At 39.4% G+C, this 20764-nt stretch overlaps 1 protein-coding gene across 1 annotated transcript in view; it reads left to right on the forward strand.

Moving 5' to 3' along the window:
* CDK5RAP2 (CDK5 regulatory subunit associated protein 2) overlaps positions 1–20764 on the forward strand; it is a gene marked incomplete at its 5' end in the record, with an annotated part of 84338 nt that overhangs the window by 38338 nt on the left and 25236 nt on the right. Inside the window, 9 exons of the mRNA XM_084272568.1 lie at positions 899–1027; positions 5577–5672; positions 6375–6422; positions 7056–7243; positions 9480–9945; positions 13054–13321; positions 14763–14879; positions 16987–17587; positions 19600–19832. Of these exons, the coding sequence (XP_084128694.1) occupies positions 899–1027; positions 5577–5672; positions 6375–6422; positions 7056–7243; positions 9480–9945; positions 13054–13321; positions 14763–14879; positions 16987–17587; positions 19600–19832 (2146 nt within the window). The remainder of the gene's footprint in view (positions 1–898; positions 1028–5576; positions 5673–6374; positions 6423–7055; positions 7244–9479; positions 9946–13053; positions 13322–14762; positions 14880–16986; positions 17588–19599; positions 19833–20764) is intronic.

Here is a 20764-nt window from a genome sequence, read left to right on the forward strand (position 1 = left end):
CCTGTGCAGTGACCTCTGATCCAGGCACCAAGAATTATTTTGAATATGGTCATTTGGGAGCGAACATAAGCCAAGTTTTATATTTCTTATGGCCAGCTGAATTGTAGGCAGGTGTTCAAAATCTGGAGGTGGGTAATCTGAAGGAAAGACGTTTGCTTTACACTGAACAGGTGTCAGCAAAATCAGCCCCAGATTGTGTCCCAGTCCCATTCTGGGGTTATACCATGTTTATCTTGGAATATATTCCTGTCAGTAGTTTCAGGGACACTCGTTAGCAAAGGACGTTTACAAACCACTTCTTACTTATACCAGGGTTTGTGTTCCTGAAAGCTGATCTGTTTTGTTCCAGATATATTAATTGGTCTAATAGAAAGCTTTCACTTTCTTCTGCCAACACTGGCCACCTTGATCCTTTACATGAGTCTGTGACAGTGATGTGTGTTCAGGAGTTTTGAACATGATTGTCCATTCAAGCTTTTGTATCTGTGAAACTGCTTGGAATGATAGTGGCTTATAAAGGGTGTTTGAGATGGAAGAACAGATTGTTTCTGAATGCTACTATTTCTCTGTAGTGCTGGTTTTCCTTGCATTAAAAGGATTCTTCTCAAATCCGCTGTTGGTTTGAGGTGCCCTCAGGTTTCTTCTTCCTACTGAATTGTGAAACTTGATACCTCAACTTAATAACATGTCTGGAAACTACAGACAAGTTAAGATTTCTTGAACACTTAACTCACAAATATATAATCATGTTGTCATGCATAGGGAGATGCCTCACAAGCAGAGAGAGAAGCCCTGGCTTTCCAACTCTGCAGTTTACCTGGAGATTAATGTATCATCATTTGTTTTCATACCACTATGGATGTTACCATTTTGGCTTGTTCTTCCTTTGGTTGTTTAGGTTGCTGATCTTCTCTTGATGGTTAAGGATCTGCAGTCAATTAATCAAGAACTTAATAAAAAACAACATGGGCTTTGTGCAACAGATTCTCAAGGGAAGGGAGCACCGAAAATATTAAACCACAGTGAGGTAGGTTTCTGTGTTAAGGTAGCGAATCTGACTCTCACATCCACTAAACCTTGTGGAATCACATCTGTGCAGAATGAGTGTAAACCCCTCAGGGCCTAGACTGCTAATTCCTTGTAATAACTTTATAAAGTAGTGGTGGAAACACTTCTAAGATGCTAGCACAACAGAGAAGCGGCTTGATGCAGGTGTTCAGTGATGCGACCAGCTGATTTTAAGGAAACAACTTACACATTAAAATATTAATTGTGTCTGTGTTATATTTGTTTTACCATTTGAAATAGTTGATTTGACAAAGAAAATGCTGTCTTATAGAACGTTGTAGCTGTTACTGAATGTCTGCTTGTCTGCTGCTTGAGAACCGTTCTCACGCTGTGTGCAGTTCGGTATGAGCCTAGTTCAGGTCTCCTCTGCTTCTACAAAGCAACTGGGGTTTGCCATCACCCCAGAAGAAAGAGCAGCACTCCGGGTTTTTAAATGCATGGTGGTTCCTTGGTGTAGAATACAGAAGTAAGTGAAGAAGTGGTAGATTGCAGAGAGCTGCAGGGATGCGATCAGTGCTGGATTCTGTGTTCTTTTGCCCAGAGCTAAGGGTGCCTTTAGCTGTGGGGAAGAAGAAATCTTGGCAAAATACTTCCACTGAGAAGCATTTTGGGCGCTGGGTCCCCATGTGTCTTAATTACGTGTGAATGACGAAGGGTGTTCAGGAGGCTGCAGCAGATCCTAGTGAACCTTTTAGCTTGTTACAAGTGTTGCCTGAAGTGTGGCTGGTAGTACTTTTCTTTATGTTCTCTGTGGTTTTTGCATTCCCTTCATTGTTCTTGTGCACCGTGGAGTGACTAGGAAGGGAAGAGTATAAGAAGAGGAGCACTGACAGTGTCTTGAATTTCTGAATTAAACTCAAAAGAACAAAAAATTAGGAGTACTTTGACTCAGTTACGTGTAGGGATTGCCTAAGTCTGGAATTAGAACCAGGACTGTGGTATTGATGATTTTTCTGCAGGACTCTGCAGGAAAGGTCATGTCTTTTACCATACTTGCTGCAGACGCGCTGGGAGCAATCATCAAAAGTCACGAGCCAGGCTTGCTTTTTCAGTTTCAAGACATACTCATGTTACCTTTAATTGAAATACATTTTAAATCATAGATTGACCTTTCGGGGTGCTATGGCTTTTATTAAAATAATGAATTTACATGTTACAGTAATAGGCTTGCATGAAAAGCTCGTGGGGATCTGTTTCAGAGTGCATCCGCTTTTCTAGATGAATATTCCTAGCCATTTGCCTCCTCACCCTGAAGAGGGTGCTGTACCCCCGCTGATGCTGGAGTTCACACCAAAGGAATTTGTCTCCTGTGCTAAGATTATCGTGACAAGATGCTGTGCGCTCCTGCATTTGTCTCAGCATGAAAAGAACATATAGGGCTTAACACAGACTTAAGAAGCTGGCTGTGTGAAATTCGTTATAGAATGACAAAGCTTGTAAAATAGAAATAAACCTTGAAATTCGGGTAAAGGAAAAGAGGAAAGGAGAATATGGTATTTTAACCTGTGCTAAAATGATAGTAGTACTGGGGAGCTTAAAAGGGAAAGGATCTGTAATTAACAGCTTTAGTTTAAAGGGTGCCATTTTATCAGACTTGATCATAAATGGCAACCTGGATTTCAGGTTACAGATTGTGACAGCTGTGTTTTGCATATTAATAACTATTGTCAAGAAAAACACAAAGTTCTATTTTTTTCTGTGTCTGTATTTTGGGCTACAATTTGTTGGCAGGTAGTGCTGAGGTGACACTAACATATGTGCTGTGAGAGGAACCTGGACAGGCACAGGAAGATGTATCCTTCTAAGGCTCTTAAAATGAACCCATCTTTCTTTTCCTTCACAAAACCAGAGCACAAATGAGATGAATCTACATGTTGGTGCCTCTGCAGGGCATCTCCCAAAGGTCTGACAGCCCCTAGTACTCTGTTTCTTGGCTTCGTGTTTGGAAGGGAGGGAGAAGGAGGAGAGAAAAAGGTTGTTTTTGTACTGTCCTCTGAACATCTGCTTTCTCTGAGAGAAGCAGCCTCAGTGATTGCAGCCTTCAGGGCTCCAGGGATCTTTGCAAACCAAGCATATCAGTGGTTCATTTAGGAAAAACATTCTCAAGGTTTTCAGTCTCCAAGGAAATACTTTAAACAGGCAGCTTATTCTTGGTAGACTTCTTTTCTGGCCTTAAGACACTTATTTTCTTTTAATATTTTGTTGAACATTAAGTTGTATTCCTTGGAGCACAGAAAGTTTCTTCTCAGCCTCTCAGATGAAGGTCCATACGACCAAGCTCAAACTGCAGAGATGTGTTCTAATAGTGTGCCATAACGTGGTGGTCTTGTGTAATTGTGTCATTCTAGGAAACTGGCTTATTAAGGCAAACACAGGCCCAGGAAAAGCAAATACTAAAAATGTTGAGTCATAAAAGGTAGTTGCTTTGGACAGAGAAGTTATATATACAAATAAGCTTAATTTTAATACACAAATATAGGGTTTGACCTGAATCTACCCATGAAACATTAAACCTTAGCAGGTTTTTTTTGGTTTTTTTAGAATATCTGACATTATTGACTTTTGACATCCCATGATTACAACAAAAAAATACTTTTTTTATAATGCATGCCCTTACTATATGTCACAACCCTATCTCTGTCTCCCTCCAGTTTCCACATTCTTTGTGTTGTCCTATAGAACAAAGTCTGAGTGAAAATACCAAAACCATTCAAATGTGACTTAGAAGTTAGTTTCCAATACTGATTTCTGATAGTAAAATACTGATGTGCTGTGCCACCCTGTTTCTGCCTTTTAAGATTCATACCTAAAACCTTTAGCATTGCTCATACTTCTAGGGATGGGAAGACAAAAAGGCTTTTCTCATTTATTTCATGTATCTATATGCATACATTCTGTGCATACTCAATTAAAAATCCAAGCCCACACATGCATTCAGTTCCCAGTGCTCTTAGGAAGCAAAACCAACACACCTTGCAGAATTCTGTTTGTCTGTGACTGGATGGACGTGCCATGAGCCAGGACTTCCCAGCATGTGATACTGGGGAAGCAGCTTTCTCTTTTCACGTCACAAGTTGCAGCACTTCACTGTCCATCCATCCAAGTGATAGATAAATATCACACCCACAACCCCTAGATGCCAGTTGCGTTCCTTCCAGCCTGTTATCTGACTCTCTGTACCTGTAATCTCAGTTTTCTTTAACTATGCTCAGGATTCTGCTTTCCTTGTCTTAAGGTAATTTTTCTTCAGCCCAAGTCACACCAAAATCTGACAGGCAGTGGTGGTATATCATTGCCACCAGTGCTTTAAGACTAAAATTTGCATCTAATGCAAGTTTGATTCCACTGTGTTGTATCCTACCTATGGTTTAGGCATGTTAGTCATAGCATCATTGATGGTTACCATCATTCTCACAGGTTTCTAGTATTTAATGAGGTTTTAGCAGCAGAGATCTTGGATATCTATCTTCTTCTGTTAGATTGGGAAATGTTGCTTTAAACCAGGATGGTATATAAGTGTGCAGTCTGGTTTTATCACAGGGAAGTGGTGGAATGTGGTAATGGCAGGTCAATTGTGATGGATCCCAATGTGGGATGAAAGATCCCCCTTTAACTCAGGTTGTTTTCTGGCAGGCTGTGCCATAACAGAGCTACCAGATATCCTAATTCCTCTGTTGCCAGAGGAAACTTGAGGGGTTTTTTTACCTTTGCTCAGGAAATTCTACTGATGGGAGATGGATGGGGTTCTGTGGCAAACAGGGAGAAAAAGATCATTTGGCACCGTTTCTTACCAATCGGCAAACCTAGGCAAGGCCAAGCAGATTGTAACCTCCAGTCTTACAGTAAATGTTTCTAGTGTGTAACAAGCTACATGTGCTGTGTTTTAAAAACATAGAATCATAGAATGTGTAAGGTTGGAAGGGACCTTTAGAGGTCATCTAGTCCAACCCCTGCCGTGAGCAGGAACATCTTCACTAGATCAGGTCGCTCAGAGCCCCATCGAGCCTGACCTTGAATATCTCCAGGGATGGGACCTCCACCACCCTCAGAGTGAAGAACTTTTTCCTAATATCCAGCCTGAATCTCCCCTTTTCAAGATCTTTCTTGGAAGCTGGAGAAGAGACTAAATTGTGCAGAAAATGAAAATAGATTCTAGGAAATTGAAAGTAAAATGGGCACAATGAGAACGTGACTGAAGATGGGGGTCTTTTGTTAGAAGTTAAGGGATTGTTATATTTTTTTGTAAATTCTGAGGAAAAAAGGTTAAATAAGAATGAAGGAATGTGTAAGATAAAGTTTCACTGTATTTAATGAGGCATTCCTGGGGTTTTTATTAATTTCCTTTGATCTTGCTGAAGAAATCTAATTCAGTGTTTGTTACTTTGTATTACAGGCTTTTTTTATTTTTCTTTTAAGACATGTCACTGACTTATTTATGCATGTTTCATATCACAGTATTTATTTATTTTTTTGTGCTACATTTTCACATCATTCCATACTTTGTGTAGTGTCTTGAAATAACAGAGGAGCCTGGGCTGCAGACTGAAGGAGGTGACAATGACAGGAAGATGCAGAACAGTCAGATTTCTGAGAGGGTCAGCCAGGTAGGACCCCACTCTGGGTACCTTGTGTATTCTTTACTCTCCTTGCCTTTGAAACCACATATTTTCTTAGAACACCAAGTATTTTGCAAAGAAGCCATACTTTTCCTGGTATTTGATTTTACTTTAATTGTTATCCTAAAGAGTTTCTGAAAGCTTCTTCCTACATTTTTCAGCTGCTTAGGGTTTTGCAGTCAAGGTAGCTTTTGTTCTGGTCCTTATTTTCTCTTGTTCAAGTATGCATGATCTTCCTTAAAGGGGGTTGACAAAAAGTCCCTTGAAATTGTGTTTCTTTACATACACACTGATCTTCAGCCTCCACTGCAGTCAGGCCTATAGTACAAATTGTGTAAGATTCACTTGCTGCTATGATTGAGGAAGAAATACTGTAGATCCTTGTCCAGGGTTGAAATACTTGATGTCTTAGGAACTTGTTGACTGTGTTTCCATACATACAGGAATCTCCCGTCCTCTTATTCTGTCGTTCAAAAACGATGTACTATAGAGCATCATGGAATCATACAATAATCCTGGTTGTGTGGGACCTTAGAGGATCAGAGAATGCAATTGAAGTTGAACCTTTCTACTTCAAAAATTGAAACATGCTAAAACCATGACGCAGAATGGGGCATTTTGGTTACTGGTGTTGAAGAATAATTATGCTCTGTAGTTTGAAATGTGTAACTTCTGCATTTCTCTGTCTAGGTCTGCCTTCAAGTATCTTTGGGTTTTCCTTCTGAGGTGGATAAACAGGTAAATGATGTACTGTAAAGGTTCTCTTGGTTCTTAAACATCTTAATCTCTTGCTGTTGATGTCTACTAATGGAATTTGTATTCAAATGGGACAATCTAAATGCTCATTTCATTGAGACAGAATACTTCCAGTGATTTAATTGAGGCTTGATTTGCTGGGGAGAACCCATGTAGACATTTCCTGGAACGTGTCTCCAGTATTTCATACAGAATGTTGGCAGCTTGTAACTACTACAAGTTGCATCCTGTCCTAGCTATCAGGACTTGCACCTGGAGATCCCAGGACAGAACTTGGTGCCATAAATACAGATGATTCAGAGGTGAACTGATACAGAGTTAGCTGCGATCTGCAGGCAACATTCCAGAAGTTTTATACCTCTTTGTAGATAAAGACCTCCAGGGAAATCTACTTACTGTGTACTAAAGAACTGATCACTATGAATTAATCATATGAAATAGAAGTTAATTAGGTTTTATATTAATAAATAGTAAGTGAAATGTCTGTGGATGCTTCTTAATGTAGATAAAGAGCATTAGGAATTACAAAACCTGATTACAAAAAGATTGCAGCCTTGAATTTAATAGAACATTACATACCTGTGTAATAAGAAAATGTTTGCAATTTTTTAACAGATAACTCCATCAGGCTATTCAGAGAGTTTCTGCAAAGACAGACATTACAGGAGTCCAAATAAGCTTCAGCGTGAACACGATACAACTGGCAAACACTTTGGCAGAATAGGAATGAGTGAACATGAAACAGAAGAGAACTTGCTCACATCTCTTTTAAGAGAAAATAGAACATCTGTACTGGAATCTACGTAAGTACAAGGGATATGCACTGCTTTTGACAGTATTTCTATTTGAGAAGAGAATAAAGTAATTTTGCTAAAGTGAATTTAGATAATGGTGCTGTCTAATTTACCTGAGAGATTGGCAAGGCGCCTTCAGAGCCATTTCAGTCTATCATGCAATTAAGTAATTAGGAAACATACTATCAGTAGAAATCCTTATGAAAAACCCATTACAAGAAAAAAACTCTCCAAAGTTACTGATACGTGGAGCTTTACTGTAGGGACTGATTGTTTTCAGGATGAAGGAACTGGAGTTACAGTGAGTGTTGTACAGGGTTAATTTGGAGTGGGCTTTACTGTATGGTTGTGGCCTTTGCCATTTCACCTGAACTTCTTGGACAGAAGTTTGCTCTCTGTCAGCAGTTTGGGGAGTCTGTGCCCTGGTGCTGTAGTTAATTGGTTATTCCAGTGTTAATTGGTTATTCCGGTGTAACCACTTGTAGGACTCTGCTGAGAGGAACCATGTTGTAGGTAGTTGGGTCACTTTTCATGCAGGAGAAAATACTTGTGTAATGAAATCTGTCTAAGCCACATGTTTTTCAAGTGTGTGAGTGTTACACCATCGTTTGATCAGTTCCAGCTGAAATGCTTGTTTCTGTAAGAACTGGCTGATACCAAGGAGGAAAGGGGCCTCTAGACAAACCCTGTGTGACAAACCACATGTTGTTCCCAACAGCTTCATGGTCACATCCCTTAATCTCCTGTCTGAAAACTGCATTAGAGCTCTGCTGGAGACAATTCTTATTTTCTTTCCTAGCTTTCTCTAAACTGGAATGACTATGTACAGTATTACAGGACTTCTGGAGAGTGTCCACGGGTTGGGCACTGACACAGGCTCCCCAGGGAGGGGGTCACAGCCCCAGGCTGAGCTGAGGTTAATCAGCGTCTGGACGATGCACTCAGTGCCATGGTCTGACCTGGCTGGGCTGTGTGGAGCCAGGAGTTGGACTGGTGGGTCCAAGTTGGATTTAGGAGTCCCTGTCAGCTCAGGAAATACTGTGATTCTGTGATTTTTCAGCGCCTGTCAGTGTTGTTCCTTCAGGCAGCCACAGTGGTTTCTGGAGAGAAATGGCAATGACCTCCCATATCCATTGTGCTCAGCAGTGTTGGTGGCAGAATATCCTGTGGAATATCCTGTTTTCTGTGTTCATCATGCACAGAATCGACTTTACTGAAGCAATTCTATATTTTTACATTACTATTTAAAACTCTCCAAGGGGCATAAATGGTCTTAGTTGTCAAAGCACTAGTTAGTGGTAAATGCAGAGATATTTCTCTCTTAGAAGGTGAATGGATAACATTTTTTTGGTCAACTTTACTTAAAAGTCTGCTAATGAGTGATTCCAGCACCATCATCTTTATCACTCTAGTGTGTAATCTTTTCTATATTCAAGTATAAATGACCAGATTGACTGGTGATGAGCCTGTACTTTGCATAACAATTCCCTCTAATGACATTAGATACCAGAGAAAGACATAAAATCCAGTTAGCTTTTACCATTTCAAACGCTGTCTATACAAATGCAGTTGTTTTAAATGCTGGTTTAGATGTTTAGTGGCACAGACAGCTCTCTGTTGGATGCATGAAATCATCTGTAGAACTCACAGGCTTGCTTATGCTTTAAATGTCTCTCATTTGGCTTCAGTTTCACTTTAAATACTGCTTTCCAGCCTGTTGTCCATGGAGTTATCTGTGGGGCAGTTTGGTGGTCTGTTGGGAGCTGGTTTTGCAGGCCTTTGGCTGCTTTCTCAGCATACATCTTCCCTGTTAGAGTAGAAATACACAAAGAGACAGAATTTCAGGAAAAAAAACCCTCAACATTTAGCATCTTCCATGGTTTTGGTAGAATTTTATTGTTAAGATAGTTAAATTGGAGAGGAAACTCTTTTGAAAATACATTCCTATTTCTTCCATTGCTGTGTTGTTAGGAATTCATTTAGTTGCTGAAGGCTTAGTGTCTGTTAATGCACAGGTAAAGGGGTGATATATGGTCATAAATAGGAGGAAAGTATTGATGAAATAATTTATGATATAACTAGTGTTGTGAAAAGGTTTTAAAAACTGTTTGTTGGTGAGCAAACAGAACCTCCTGGGAATTTTAAATATGTCAAGACATCACCAAAGTATTTCTAAGGAGGTATTCTTGTTTTCTTAAATAAAAAGAAAAATGCATGCCTTTTCTTTCCTCCTTCCTGAGAATAGCAGACAGGAACAGATGAAAATGGTAAATGAACTGTTAGATCATCTGAACACAACGGAGCAAGAATGTTCAAGTGAAGATACGGAGAAAAAGGATGAAAAAGATCTTAGGCAAATGATTAGTCAACTAAGAGCTGAACTCAAACATTTCAAGCAGGTCAATAAATTCTTAAAGCAGCAAGTAGAATTGAAGTCAACTTTTGATGGGAAAGAGAAGCTTTATCCAGATGCAATGCCACAGATTAATAAGGATATGGAGTTGTTGAAAGTGGAATTGAAAGATGCAGCTACACAAACAATGACTTTAGAGGGTAATGTCATGAGATTCCAACATGAAGGTAAAAAAGGAGCCTCAGAAGAAAAGCCAAAATATTCAAGATTAAATGCAGAAAGAGAACATCAGCAAGAAAATGTGTATAAGAAGGGTGAACAGCATGAAAGCGTTATTTTTACAAGGAGAACAAATGAAGTAAGTTTATTTAAGATTCTCTTTTTGGTACATAGGGAATAGATGTATAAAAGAGAAAAATATGTTTCATTTCTAATACTGAATCTTGCTTTTGTGTAATTTTTAAAATTAGAAAAAAAAGAGATGTAAGCCAAATATATTTTAGATAATTGTTCTTAATGTTCAGGGCTTTTCATCACATACTTCAGTGTGCTTTAGAACATTAATTAATTGAATTTCAACCCTCACCGGGACCAGATAGTAGTAAATATTACAGCTTTTGGAAAAAGAGATAGTTTATAGCATAATGGCCTGATTCTGTACTGCCTTATATCTCCACATAGCTGTGCAGAACCAGAGTATTTGGAACAGGCAGCTTATTAAGCCTGAAAGGCAAATGTGTTGTAGAAAATTGAAGATGTGTGGAATGATTGGGAGTCTGAGAGCATGCTGGTGAAGAGTTAATGGGAGATGCCAGCAAATTCGAGTCTTAATTTTAGGCTTTATTTTAACATCTTAGCATTGTGTCTTGCTTTGAGAGAAGTATGACCACTGGTACTCTATAAAATGGTGAGGGCAGTTCTTCATATTTGTTTGGAGCCTGGGTGCACAGAACCTGGTTTGTGCAGTAATTTTCTTGTGCCAGGTGAGTTCTCAGACCCTTTGTATGCAGACAGTCTGTGATCCTGAAGAAAGATGTGGGAAAACAGTGCCTACTAAAGACTTCATGTGTATTGTTTCAGTAGCAGTTAGGGAAGCAAGTTGAAAACTCTTTGAAGATCTTGGCTCTTGCAGAGCAGACAAAGGAGAGCATTTCTTTTGATTTTGTGTGCTTTAATAGGGAATGTTGTAGCACCTTCTGCAAAGAATGGTTTCCATGACTTTTGTGATCAAGAGATTTGTGTGAGCTAGCAATTGGGAGCGAGTCATTGTTATTCCAGCTTCTTGTTGGATTCATTTTTCTGAAGGAAGAGGCTTGTACACCAAGAGATGTTGATAAGACTGTTCTCTACAAGCATAGCCATTTGAGTATAGTTTGGGAGCTTAAGGAAGAGATTTTTGGCATGTGTGGTTGGTCACTGGCAAACACCCAGAAAACTGTCATGATAACCCTGACAAACCAAAACCTAAGGGACACAGGAAAAACATGTCTTGTTTCACCAAACATTTACATGTAATCAGAATCTATCAGAGTACCTTCAGGTACTTCCTTTTAAGCTTTTCCACTTTTAAAATAAATATGCTTGAGGAGGACTGAGGATAACAATAGAAATACTGTTGGGTGGTTGTTAACTTGCTCAGTCTGTGAGGCATTTGGCCAGTCATGTTTGGCAGGCTGGCTGCTGCCGTAGCTGTGCAGCACCTTTGGGATGCCTGGCTAGGCTGGGACAGACCTCACAGGCTGGATCAATGTGCTGTGTCTCATCACACCAGGAGCACATGAAGATGGGAAGGCAGGAGGGGAGTCAGGCAGAGCAAAGATGGGTAGCAGAGGAGGAAGGGGGCTGAGGACCTATTATGTGATAGATTGCTCAAGAACACTAACAATGTTTGAGTTGCTGGTGTTACTGCTTAGGAATGAAGGACAGTCTCTCTCATGCTCATAAAGGCTGTCTGCCCTCCCCAGGGCATATCTCCAGTTCTTTCTGTGCATCTCGTTTTTCAGGTCCCTGTTTTCCTTGGGTTTCAATATACTGTTTTGATTTATCATTTTCCAGGTTCCTCTCTAGTTTAATCAGTTGCAACCTCATCGCAATCCCAGAGTCAATTGCTTTAAAAGCTTTCCTGTGTGGACTAATGCAGTGTATCTTTTGCTCCTGAATGGCTTTTACAAATAATTTCATATAGTGGGCTGCACTGAACTTGGGGTAATCTGGGTGATGTCTGAGCAACAGCCCTGAGACAGCTGAAATTGTTTGATGTTATTAGCATGGTTTAGTAAAACTAGCAAGAAGATAATCCCACCTGGATTTATTTTTCAGTTTCCAAATGATATTGTATTCATGTATGTACAGAAGGAATTGAGTGTGCCATTAGGAAAATGGAACTTGCTTTTTATTATTTTAAAGGGTGTAAGGACTATAATTGCTAAGAAGTGAACGTGGAAAGGTGTTTCAGAATACATTGGGTGGTAAAAGGAATTACAGGGCTTATGACACTGGTGGAGCAAATGAACAGCAAAAAAAAAATAAACTAAATCTGTCTGAACTTGCTACTGTTGATTTTTATTATTATTACACACCATTCCATAGCTCTCATCAACATAGAGCATGCTTTTAGCTTTTTGGAGGTAGCACTATTTTCTGCTGTGTGGTTTAAAGAAGGAGGCTTTTGTTTTAGGCAGTGTTTAGTTCAGAAGGTGAGAGGCTAAAATGTAGTGACTCAAGAAATGGAACTTCTCCCCCAGCTGCAGTGATGGAATGGCTGTTACAGGAGGGAACGGGAATCCTGCAGAAGCAATTTATAGAGTGTATGGGTGAAGAAGCTGTTCTTGTTCATAAAGAATTTCTCTAAGGAAGAATAAATTTCCTCTGTGGCTGATGCAAAGCTATGCTGATTTGCTCAGGGGTATGAAAGAGAAGGCTGGGACAAAGTAGGGTCTGTTGGATGGAGGCAAAAGGAAGAAAGGAGAATGCTTTCGGGAATTAGTGAAAAGTTAGCAGGATCATCAATTAAAAAAATATTTAAGGAAAACAGTTACTGGGCTGTCAGACATTTATGATATAAACCAGGAGACTGGGAAGTAGCAGTTAGATCAGTTTGGGTGAGAAACTGTTTTCCTAGGGCACACACAAATTCAGGGTTAACCGATACGCCTCTTGATTGAAAGCCTTTGCCAGTCAATGTTGAATTCTTTGTGGTGCTTTGTGGGCTGGAAGCTGGTGTGGATGGGGATGCATGAGCAGCACTTCCAGAAAATTGAACCAGTGGGATAGATTTTTCTCTCTGAATGTTTGTTTTCCACCTTGCTGAGGGTATTACAATCTTATTTTCAAAACTATTTAATGTGACAGCTTACTGATCTTAGCGGAAAATTTGTATTTTTCCTGGAATATTTGTTTATATTTCCTTTACTTGACTGTTACATGTGAGCTGTCAACTCCCCATTTTATTCTGTGCCTTTTTCAGACCGATGCTGCTTACCTCCCCAAGAAATCCCGTCTGCCCATTCCCTTAAAACCATCCAGACCATTAGGAAATGTTCCTTTGAACTCTTGCACACAGAAGTCAGATTCAGAACTACAGCATCACACCGGGGTACCTTGCACAGCTCTGAGAGCACGGGAAGCACAAAACAAACAGTTCGAGCCACAAACAAATGGAGAGTTGTTATTGAATGAGTCTCTAACTAAAAACCTTCAAGAAGAGCCTGCACAGGAAAGCACATCACTGAGAGGTAAATAAAGAGCAGACATAATGACTTGTAATGCTGCTTGAAATAGTGGCTTCTTTTCTTGTAGTAGAAAGTAAAACCAGATCATTTTTTATCCATGCACAGTGCTGCTTTATCTTAAGAATTTCCTGGGTAGAGAAATATAGAACTTTAAGAACCACCTTTTTTTTTTTTCTTTTATCTTTGTTACTAGAATGTAAACCAGCTTTGTATGGGAGGGAGAGTGCTTTCTATACATGGCACAAAGTATACTTGTAATAAATGGGAGCTTCACAGGGTGCTCATATATGTATATGTCAGTGTTCAGGTAAATGAAACATTTCCTTCATGAGATGCCAAGTCTAATAAAAACTGTCTGTAATGGAGACAGGAGAATACCACAACACTGAATTTGTTCATGCTGCAGAACTAAGTCTTTCCAGTATTCCACCGATCGGTCAGGTCACCCAAACCTGTTTCCAGTGTGGCTAGGTGTAAATTATCTCAGCTGTAGACAAGGTATCTGGATCAGCAAAGCACGATGAGTGTAAGGCAAAGAGCTGTGGGTGGTATATAAAGGTTTGGAGCAGTTAAGGAAACAAAAAAAAGCACTTAGCAGTTAGATTAAAAACTGAGTAGAGATGTAAAGTATAGGAAAGAAAGAAAATTCAATCAAGTAGCAAGTGAGCCACTGTCAATCACAGAGGCTGTGGAGGCTTTGTTGTTAATCATAACGTTATTGTGGCAAAGAACAGACATGGCACAGCTTTAATGTAAATACTTGTGGTGGTGGGACTTTGGGTAGGTGCAGAACCCATGAAGAATTCTGAGAAAGGCATTACTTTCAAACTGGATCCTGAAATGAAGCTTGACCTATTAGGACTGCAGTCCTGGCAGTTTCCTCTCCACACTGGTTACTTTACCCTGGGTGACAGTAGTTCTGTGCACATAGCAATGCTGAGACTTGATGCGATGGGAGATGGCAGAGATTAGTTTATGATCAATGTTCATATTGGAGAAACTTTTTCACCTTTTCTCTAAGCTTAACATAAAGCATTTAAAAATGCACTAAAAATTGATTAACTGCTACATTACAAAGGGGACTTGCAAATGTTTATCTTCAGATGCTGGTAGAATGCCTTTGCAATTCAAATTCTTAGTAGTTGCCCTTATAATTAGTTCAAGTACTTAAAAAATAAATGCAAACACAGCTTAGTAGGACCAGTAATGTTTGTATTACATATTCAGTAATTGTTTTTCCTCAGATGATCTTCCTGTTCCAAATTGTTAGAGAACCAAGTCTGGATTTGTGGGGTGGTTGTGTGGGGTTTTGCTTTGGTTTCTTTTGTGGTTTTTTTTTTTTCTGTGGGGGTGGGATTGTTGTTGTTTTTAACTACCCCCCACTTCATTTTTTTTTATCAGTCACTTACTGACTTCTGTTTTCCCTTTCCTCACTATTCTCCAGTTGACTCATTGCCCAGACTGGATAATAGAGAGGTCCAGGTGGAGTTGCAAGGTGTTGATCTGGGCACAGGGGGCAAGAATGAATATGTGATGGACAAAGATCAGCAAAACTATGAAGGTAATATAGTGTATATGTAAAAAACCCTCTGATTTCTTCTGAATTGTGTGAAGTTGTAAATTACTGCAGGTAATTATCCTCTTTGCCATTACTTTTGGGGTTTAAATCTTGTTTTCCTAGCTGATATGGATTAATTGCTCTAAGAATCCAAACCGGTCTGTTAAGGGTTATGCTTTCAGAGGGGCCACAGGGATTTAGGACTCTCATTTTCAGTAAAAATAATGAGTTGTATGCCTAACTCTGATTTCTATTGCTAATGTCCTCACTTCTGAACCCTTCTTTGAATTAAATGTTTGTCACTTATTGCCTCTGCATCTAGTTATGAACTATTGGAATGAAGCAATTGAATGATAGACTTTTGCTTATCTGAATTATTTGAAGGCATTCAACTAGGTTGAAGCCTAATGGAATCGTTTAATGAAAATGTAAATAGGCTTAATACTGCATATTATGTGTTCCTGCATCATCCATTAGTCTTTTTCGGGAGGGCTTGAATAACCTGGTTGACATGTTGTGTGTAGAGTACAGAGGGTACGGCCAATTTTGTACTCCTTCATCACATCATTAATTTTATTTGCATAAGTAGTTTGGTTGAAGCGGGTCAGTTGGTTTGCGGGATCGTGCTGGCTGTGTGTGGACACATAAAGGCACAGAAAAGTTATTAGTTCTCCTTTAATTAAAAGGAAGTGTTTCATTAAAAACTATAACTGGTATTCTCATCAGAAATACTGCTTTCCTAATATCTGTTTTTATTTCCTGCTTCTGCTCTCTGGACTGTTGGCATGAAATTGGGATTGCAGAGTTTGAGTTCATCTGTATGGGGTTTTGTGCGTCTCAGTCCACAACCTTCTTTGACATCTGTGTTCCTGCAGCAACCAACTGGTGGAGAGGAGGAGCAGAAGCTAATGAATTTCTCTTGATTCCTACACTGGTGTTTTCTTGGAAGCATTTCTGTCCTGTGATTCTGTCACAACATTTATGCCTGTGTGCAGCCCTACATGTACCGCAGTGACCATCATCCAGCCTTAATTGCAAATATACTGATATCCCAGTATTGCAGCTTCTTTTTCTTTCTCTTTTAGGCTCTATTTGGCTTTATTCTCTTGTGCTTGGGCTTGACTTGGTCCTTCATGTACAGCTCCCCCCTTTGCCCCCAGAGTTTACACTGATTTAGAGTTTGAACCTGGGCGTTCAAATTCTCCATGGAAACCAGTTTGAAAGTGTTAAGACCTCTGCAAGATCAATGATTAGTGCCCAGAAGAGGGTTCTAATTCCTAGCGATCTTTTGCAGAACTAATAGAAGAGGAAAATGTAATTTGCTGGTACTCAGAATATAACCATTTTCTTAAATACTTACACATACAACCTTCAACATACACAGAACTATAAACATAGAATATATGTAGGAATATATAGCTTTTATTGGTCTGGATCTGGGGTGATTGCATTACTTATGAATGGCAAAGTCAGCTGAGAGATGTGCTGTGCATGCCAAATGAGTGCCAGTAAAACCTTTAACACTGAACATTTTTATGGATTTTGTTTAGAACACATTTTAAAAAGAAGTTATTAAAGCCCCCTTTTCAAGTTTTACTATTTTGTTGATAATCTGTTTAAAATTCCACTGACTTAATGCTCCAATTGGTTTTCTATAGATTTTTTTGAAGTGAGGAGGAAAAGAATATTTAATTCTAAGTTTTAGGAAGAACCATTTAAAGCCATGGAGTTTACTTTTAAATCTCAGTGCCTTATGGTTGAGGTTATCATCTTTGTAGCTGGAAAGGACCAGGCTCCATCAGTATCTGATTCAGGGCTGCATATAGCAGAAGTAACGTGTGGTCATTAGGGAAGAGCCAGCCAGGTGTATTTTGAGTATTGTTTATTTGAAAGGTGATAAAGGGGTTTGAAATACTGGATGTGCAAGTTGAGTTAATGAGCAAATCATAGAAAGAGGTCAAAGGTCTAAACCTAATATTGTATAGTTTGCAATTATTCTGCTTTTTTATCCTGTTATTATGGAAGTAAATGAATTCCTGCTAGTGCTTTTAAGAACAGAATGTCAGATAAAGAAATATTAATATTCACACACAAGCCTCCTGTTTTTCAGAGATGCAAAATCATCATAACATTAACAACGTGAATATTCAGCATTCATTAAGAGAGATAAATGAAGAGTTTTATTCCGTGGAACATGAGGACATTGACTCAGCCACTGCATATTCAGGTTCCAAGTGCCTGCCTTCTCTCAAATTGAGTATAACAAGTACAGATGCACTTGATGACTGTGAAGTCGTAGATGATATAGAAGAACTGAAACAAAGAATTAAGACTATGAAGTCTGAGCTTGAAAAGTACAAAACGTTCGTGTTTCATTTACAGACCTCTGACCACCTTTTATCGAGTGGTGTTTCCAATATAGTTCTGAGTGACACAGTCCTGCCTGTGGAAGGGCCTGTTACACAAGTGCAAGATACAGCCATGAGAGAGATGAAAACATTTTCCAGTGTTCCACGGCTGATGGGTTACGAGATCCACACTGGAAATTGGAATTCAGAGTCTTCAGAAGCACCTGATACACGGGCAGCACAAAACCTTAAGGAGCTACTGTCAGTAAATGAGGCAGAACTTGAAAAAGAGCCAATTGCAAATATGCATCTCGATGAAGTGTATCATCTTCAGAACAAACTGAGAGAAACATCAGCATCCAAGTGAGTAAAGCTATTACTGTTTCAGGTTCCTTTCCGTAAACAGCAATACCAGAGAGCGCAGGGAGGTGATATGAAGATAATGTTATTCACATCTGAGTGGGCTGTTATGGGAAAGACTAAATTTTGCCAACTAACATAAAGCAACGGAAACGTTTAGTTAAAAGATGCCTTGAAGTACCAAACAGTATGTCTCGTTACAACAGAACTGCTGATAAGCTCCTTTCATCCTCTGTTACGGGTTCTGTGCCAGGTACCTCGTCTCTTCCCACACCTCAGGTCCCCACACTGCTCTTTGCTTGAGAAAGGATGTGTTGGAGTGAGGTCCAGTCACCTCAGGTTCCTCTGTACAGACCGACCTCTGTACTCAAAGGGTTAAATCTCTGATTGCTCAGGTTTTTACAGGTGACATGTGTGAGAATATAGAACATCCCATTTCAGACAGGAATGTTTCCATGGGCAATTGGTTGATGGATTCATGCTAATGCTTCTGTTTGTGTGACCACAGAGTATGTATAAAATAACAAGTTTATGCTCTAGTTATAATTTATTTTGCAGTTGAGTGCTGCAGCACTGTCCTTTGAAGGATGTGAAAGTAGATACATATAGAAATTAATGAATGAGAATTTCTAGCATTAAGCTCATAAGCTGGAAAATCATTTATGGGGTGCTGGAAAGTATCAGTCTTGGTTTTTGTATGATAAGACTGGAAGTGGTGTTTTGGGTAGCATCTATACAACTCAGAGCTGTAAAATGGGGCCCCCTTAGACCAAACCTTTTTTACCTTCCACCATCACCCCTTTCTTCCCCCCTGTAATACTCTTTGCTGTCCCAAGGGCCTATAGAATGGCAGGAAGTACAACAGAGAGAACTATTCAGCCTGTTGGCTTTCTTCAGAACGCTTGAGTGGAAATATTTGGAGACGCTGAGCAACCACCAACATGGGCTATTGTATATCTCTCAGCATTACTGTCATAAAATACAGTCGTGCTACATAGTGCATATAAATTTACATACCTTGAAAATATACCTCATCCATTTTACAAAGGAAGACCTAACTGTGTAAATTTAGGAACGAGGCAGTACGGATCGCTGTAAAGGTTTTATGGCCACTGTCTAGGACAACTGCACGAGTCACAAGTGACAGACCCCAGAATGACTTATGCATCTCTTCCTATACAAATGACAATAAAAATTCTCTAACAGCCCACACTGTCATAGTTTTTGTTTATGCCCCATATATTGTTTGATGCTCTGCATCTTTTCAGATCCTCTCCCTTTTTCTCTCCGCTACCGCCCCGTTCTGTAGGAAGTCTGTCTGTGATACAGCCAGTGGCAGTATAAAGGAGATGACTGTATTTGCAAGTGCAGAATAAATTCAATTGATCTGAGTTGAAATTTATATCCTGGCTTGGGGAGTTACGGGAGTTTGGGACACTACAGTGGTTGTCATGGTTGTGTCTCTGGTAATAAACATACAGAGACGTGCAGAATTATCAGGCTGGGTGAAACCATCAGCTCAGAAAGTCCAATATTGTGCTCCTGGCAGGAAATACATAAAGTTTCAGAAGAAGGGACAGCTCCATCTGTTCTGCCATAGCGAATTAAAACAAAAAGCAAAACAAAGTAAAAAAGAACTAGAAAAACCCCAACCATCAGGAAAAATATGTGTATTCTTAAAACCCCTTTTCATGTATAGACTCCTGTTTATTTTAATTTGGCACCTTTGCATGCCATCCGGGTTATTTCCAAGCAGGCAAACAAGTCATCACTTTAGTTGCTGCCCATCTTAAAAATGAAGCAGTTAAATTGTGGGTTATTATCCTTTGCTTATGCCCATAAATACAAAACTCAACGGTTAGAGACAATGCATTTCTCATTGTGGTTGTAAAAGCATTTTAAAAGAAAATTGAGTCACATAAAATGATAGTTTAGGAATAGAAGTTTAATTCACTTTATATTTAAATGTTATTTATGGTCAGAAAATGACTTTAAAGATAATTTCATTTTCTCAGATATGATTCATTAGTTCATTCACAAGCTCAGGAATTCTCCTTTCAACGCCAACAAATTAAAGAGATCCGCAGCGGTTGTGTCTCTTACCATCAACATCTGACGAGCCTTATTAAAGCTTTTGAGGAACTGCTTCAAGCCAGTGATGTAGATTATTACGTCGCTGAAGGCTTCCGCGAACAGCTGAATCAAAGTGTGCTATTGTTTGAGAAGCTAGAAAGGAAATTCCTCTATGGTGAGTAGCAGGATTTTGGGCTTGTGTCAACCTTCTCAAAATGTGAAGAGTTGTTTGGTTTGTTTTTTCTTTCCAGTTAAAAGCCTTACATCCTCTTCATTGCTGTGAAGCAATTTGTAGGTAGGACTGTTTCAGAAGGTAAGATTTTAGTGCTCAACCAGACTGGGTTTTACTTTTATAAAGTTGTGCTCAGTATTGACACCTTCCATTTTGAGTTGTTTGTCTTAGCACATGTGTGTGTTAACTCTTCAAAATACAGTGGCTACAGTAAAAGTTGAGTTATGAGAAGGCTTCAGGAGTTTCTATCTCAGGAAACAGCCCAGCTGACTTCATTGAGCCCAAGCACCAGCCATCTCTATCAATGGAGTCTCATGGATGTGGTTCACAGTTGGCTTTTAAAACAATCTGTATTTAACTAAAATGAAAAAATTATAGGTTTCTGGAGTTTTTCTTCTAACATGCAGTCACTTGCAAGAAGAGGAAAGCAGTGCAGAGATCTGGGCTGTGCTTTTAGAGTGAAAGAAGACATTATCATACAGTAGTCCATCCAAGCAAATTTCTGTGGCCAGTGCCTTTAAAGGAACTGCAAGGCATCCTGCACTGGACAGTTGGAAGGTAGTACCATGCTGATTTGCACATTATTGATATTCCTGTAAAAGTAACACAGGTTAAATTGTGTGCAGGTGTAAAATCAGCTGTCACTGGATGCACCAAAAAAAGAGCTGTGGACCTACCCAAGTGGTGCATGTAGAAAATTAAAATAAGGGGGGAGAAAGGGAAAGTCTATTTGGTTAGAAAGCAGAGGAGACTAATTCCTTTCAGAACTTTGAGTAGCTCATGAATTTAAGAGACTGTGGTATTGCAAATCAGTGTGTATTTGAGGGTTTCTGTAGGGCATGCTGGTAGAACAAGAGCCTCCTGTGCAGGGGTTG

The sequence above is a fragment of the Gallinula chloropus genome, assembly GCF_964237585.1.
Source record: "Gallinula chloropus genome assembly, chromosome: 18".
Lineage (NCBI taxonomy): Eukaryota > Metazoa > Chordata > Aves > Gruiformes > Rallidae > Gallinula > Gallinula chloropus.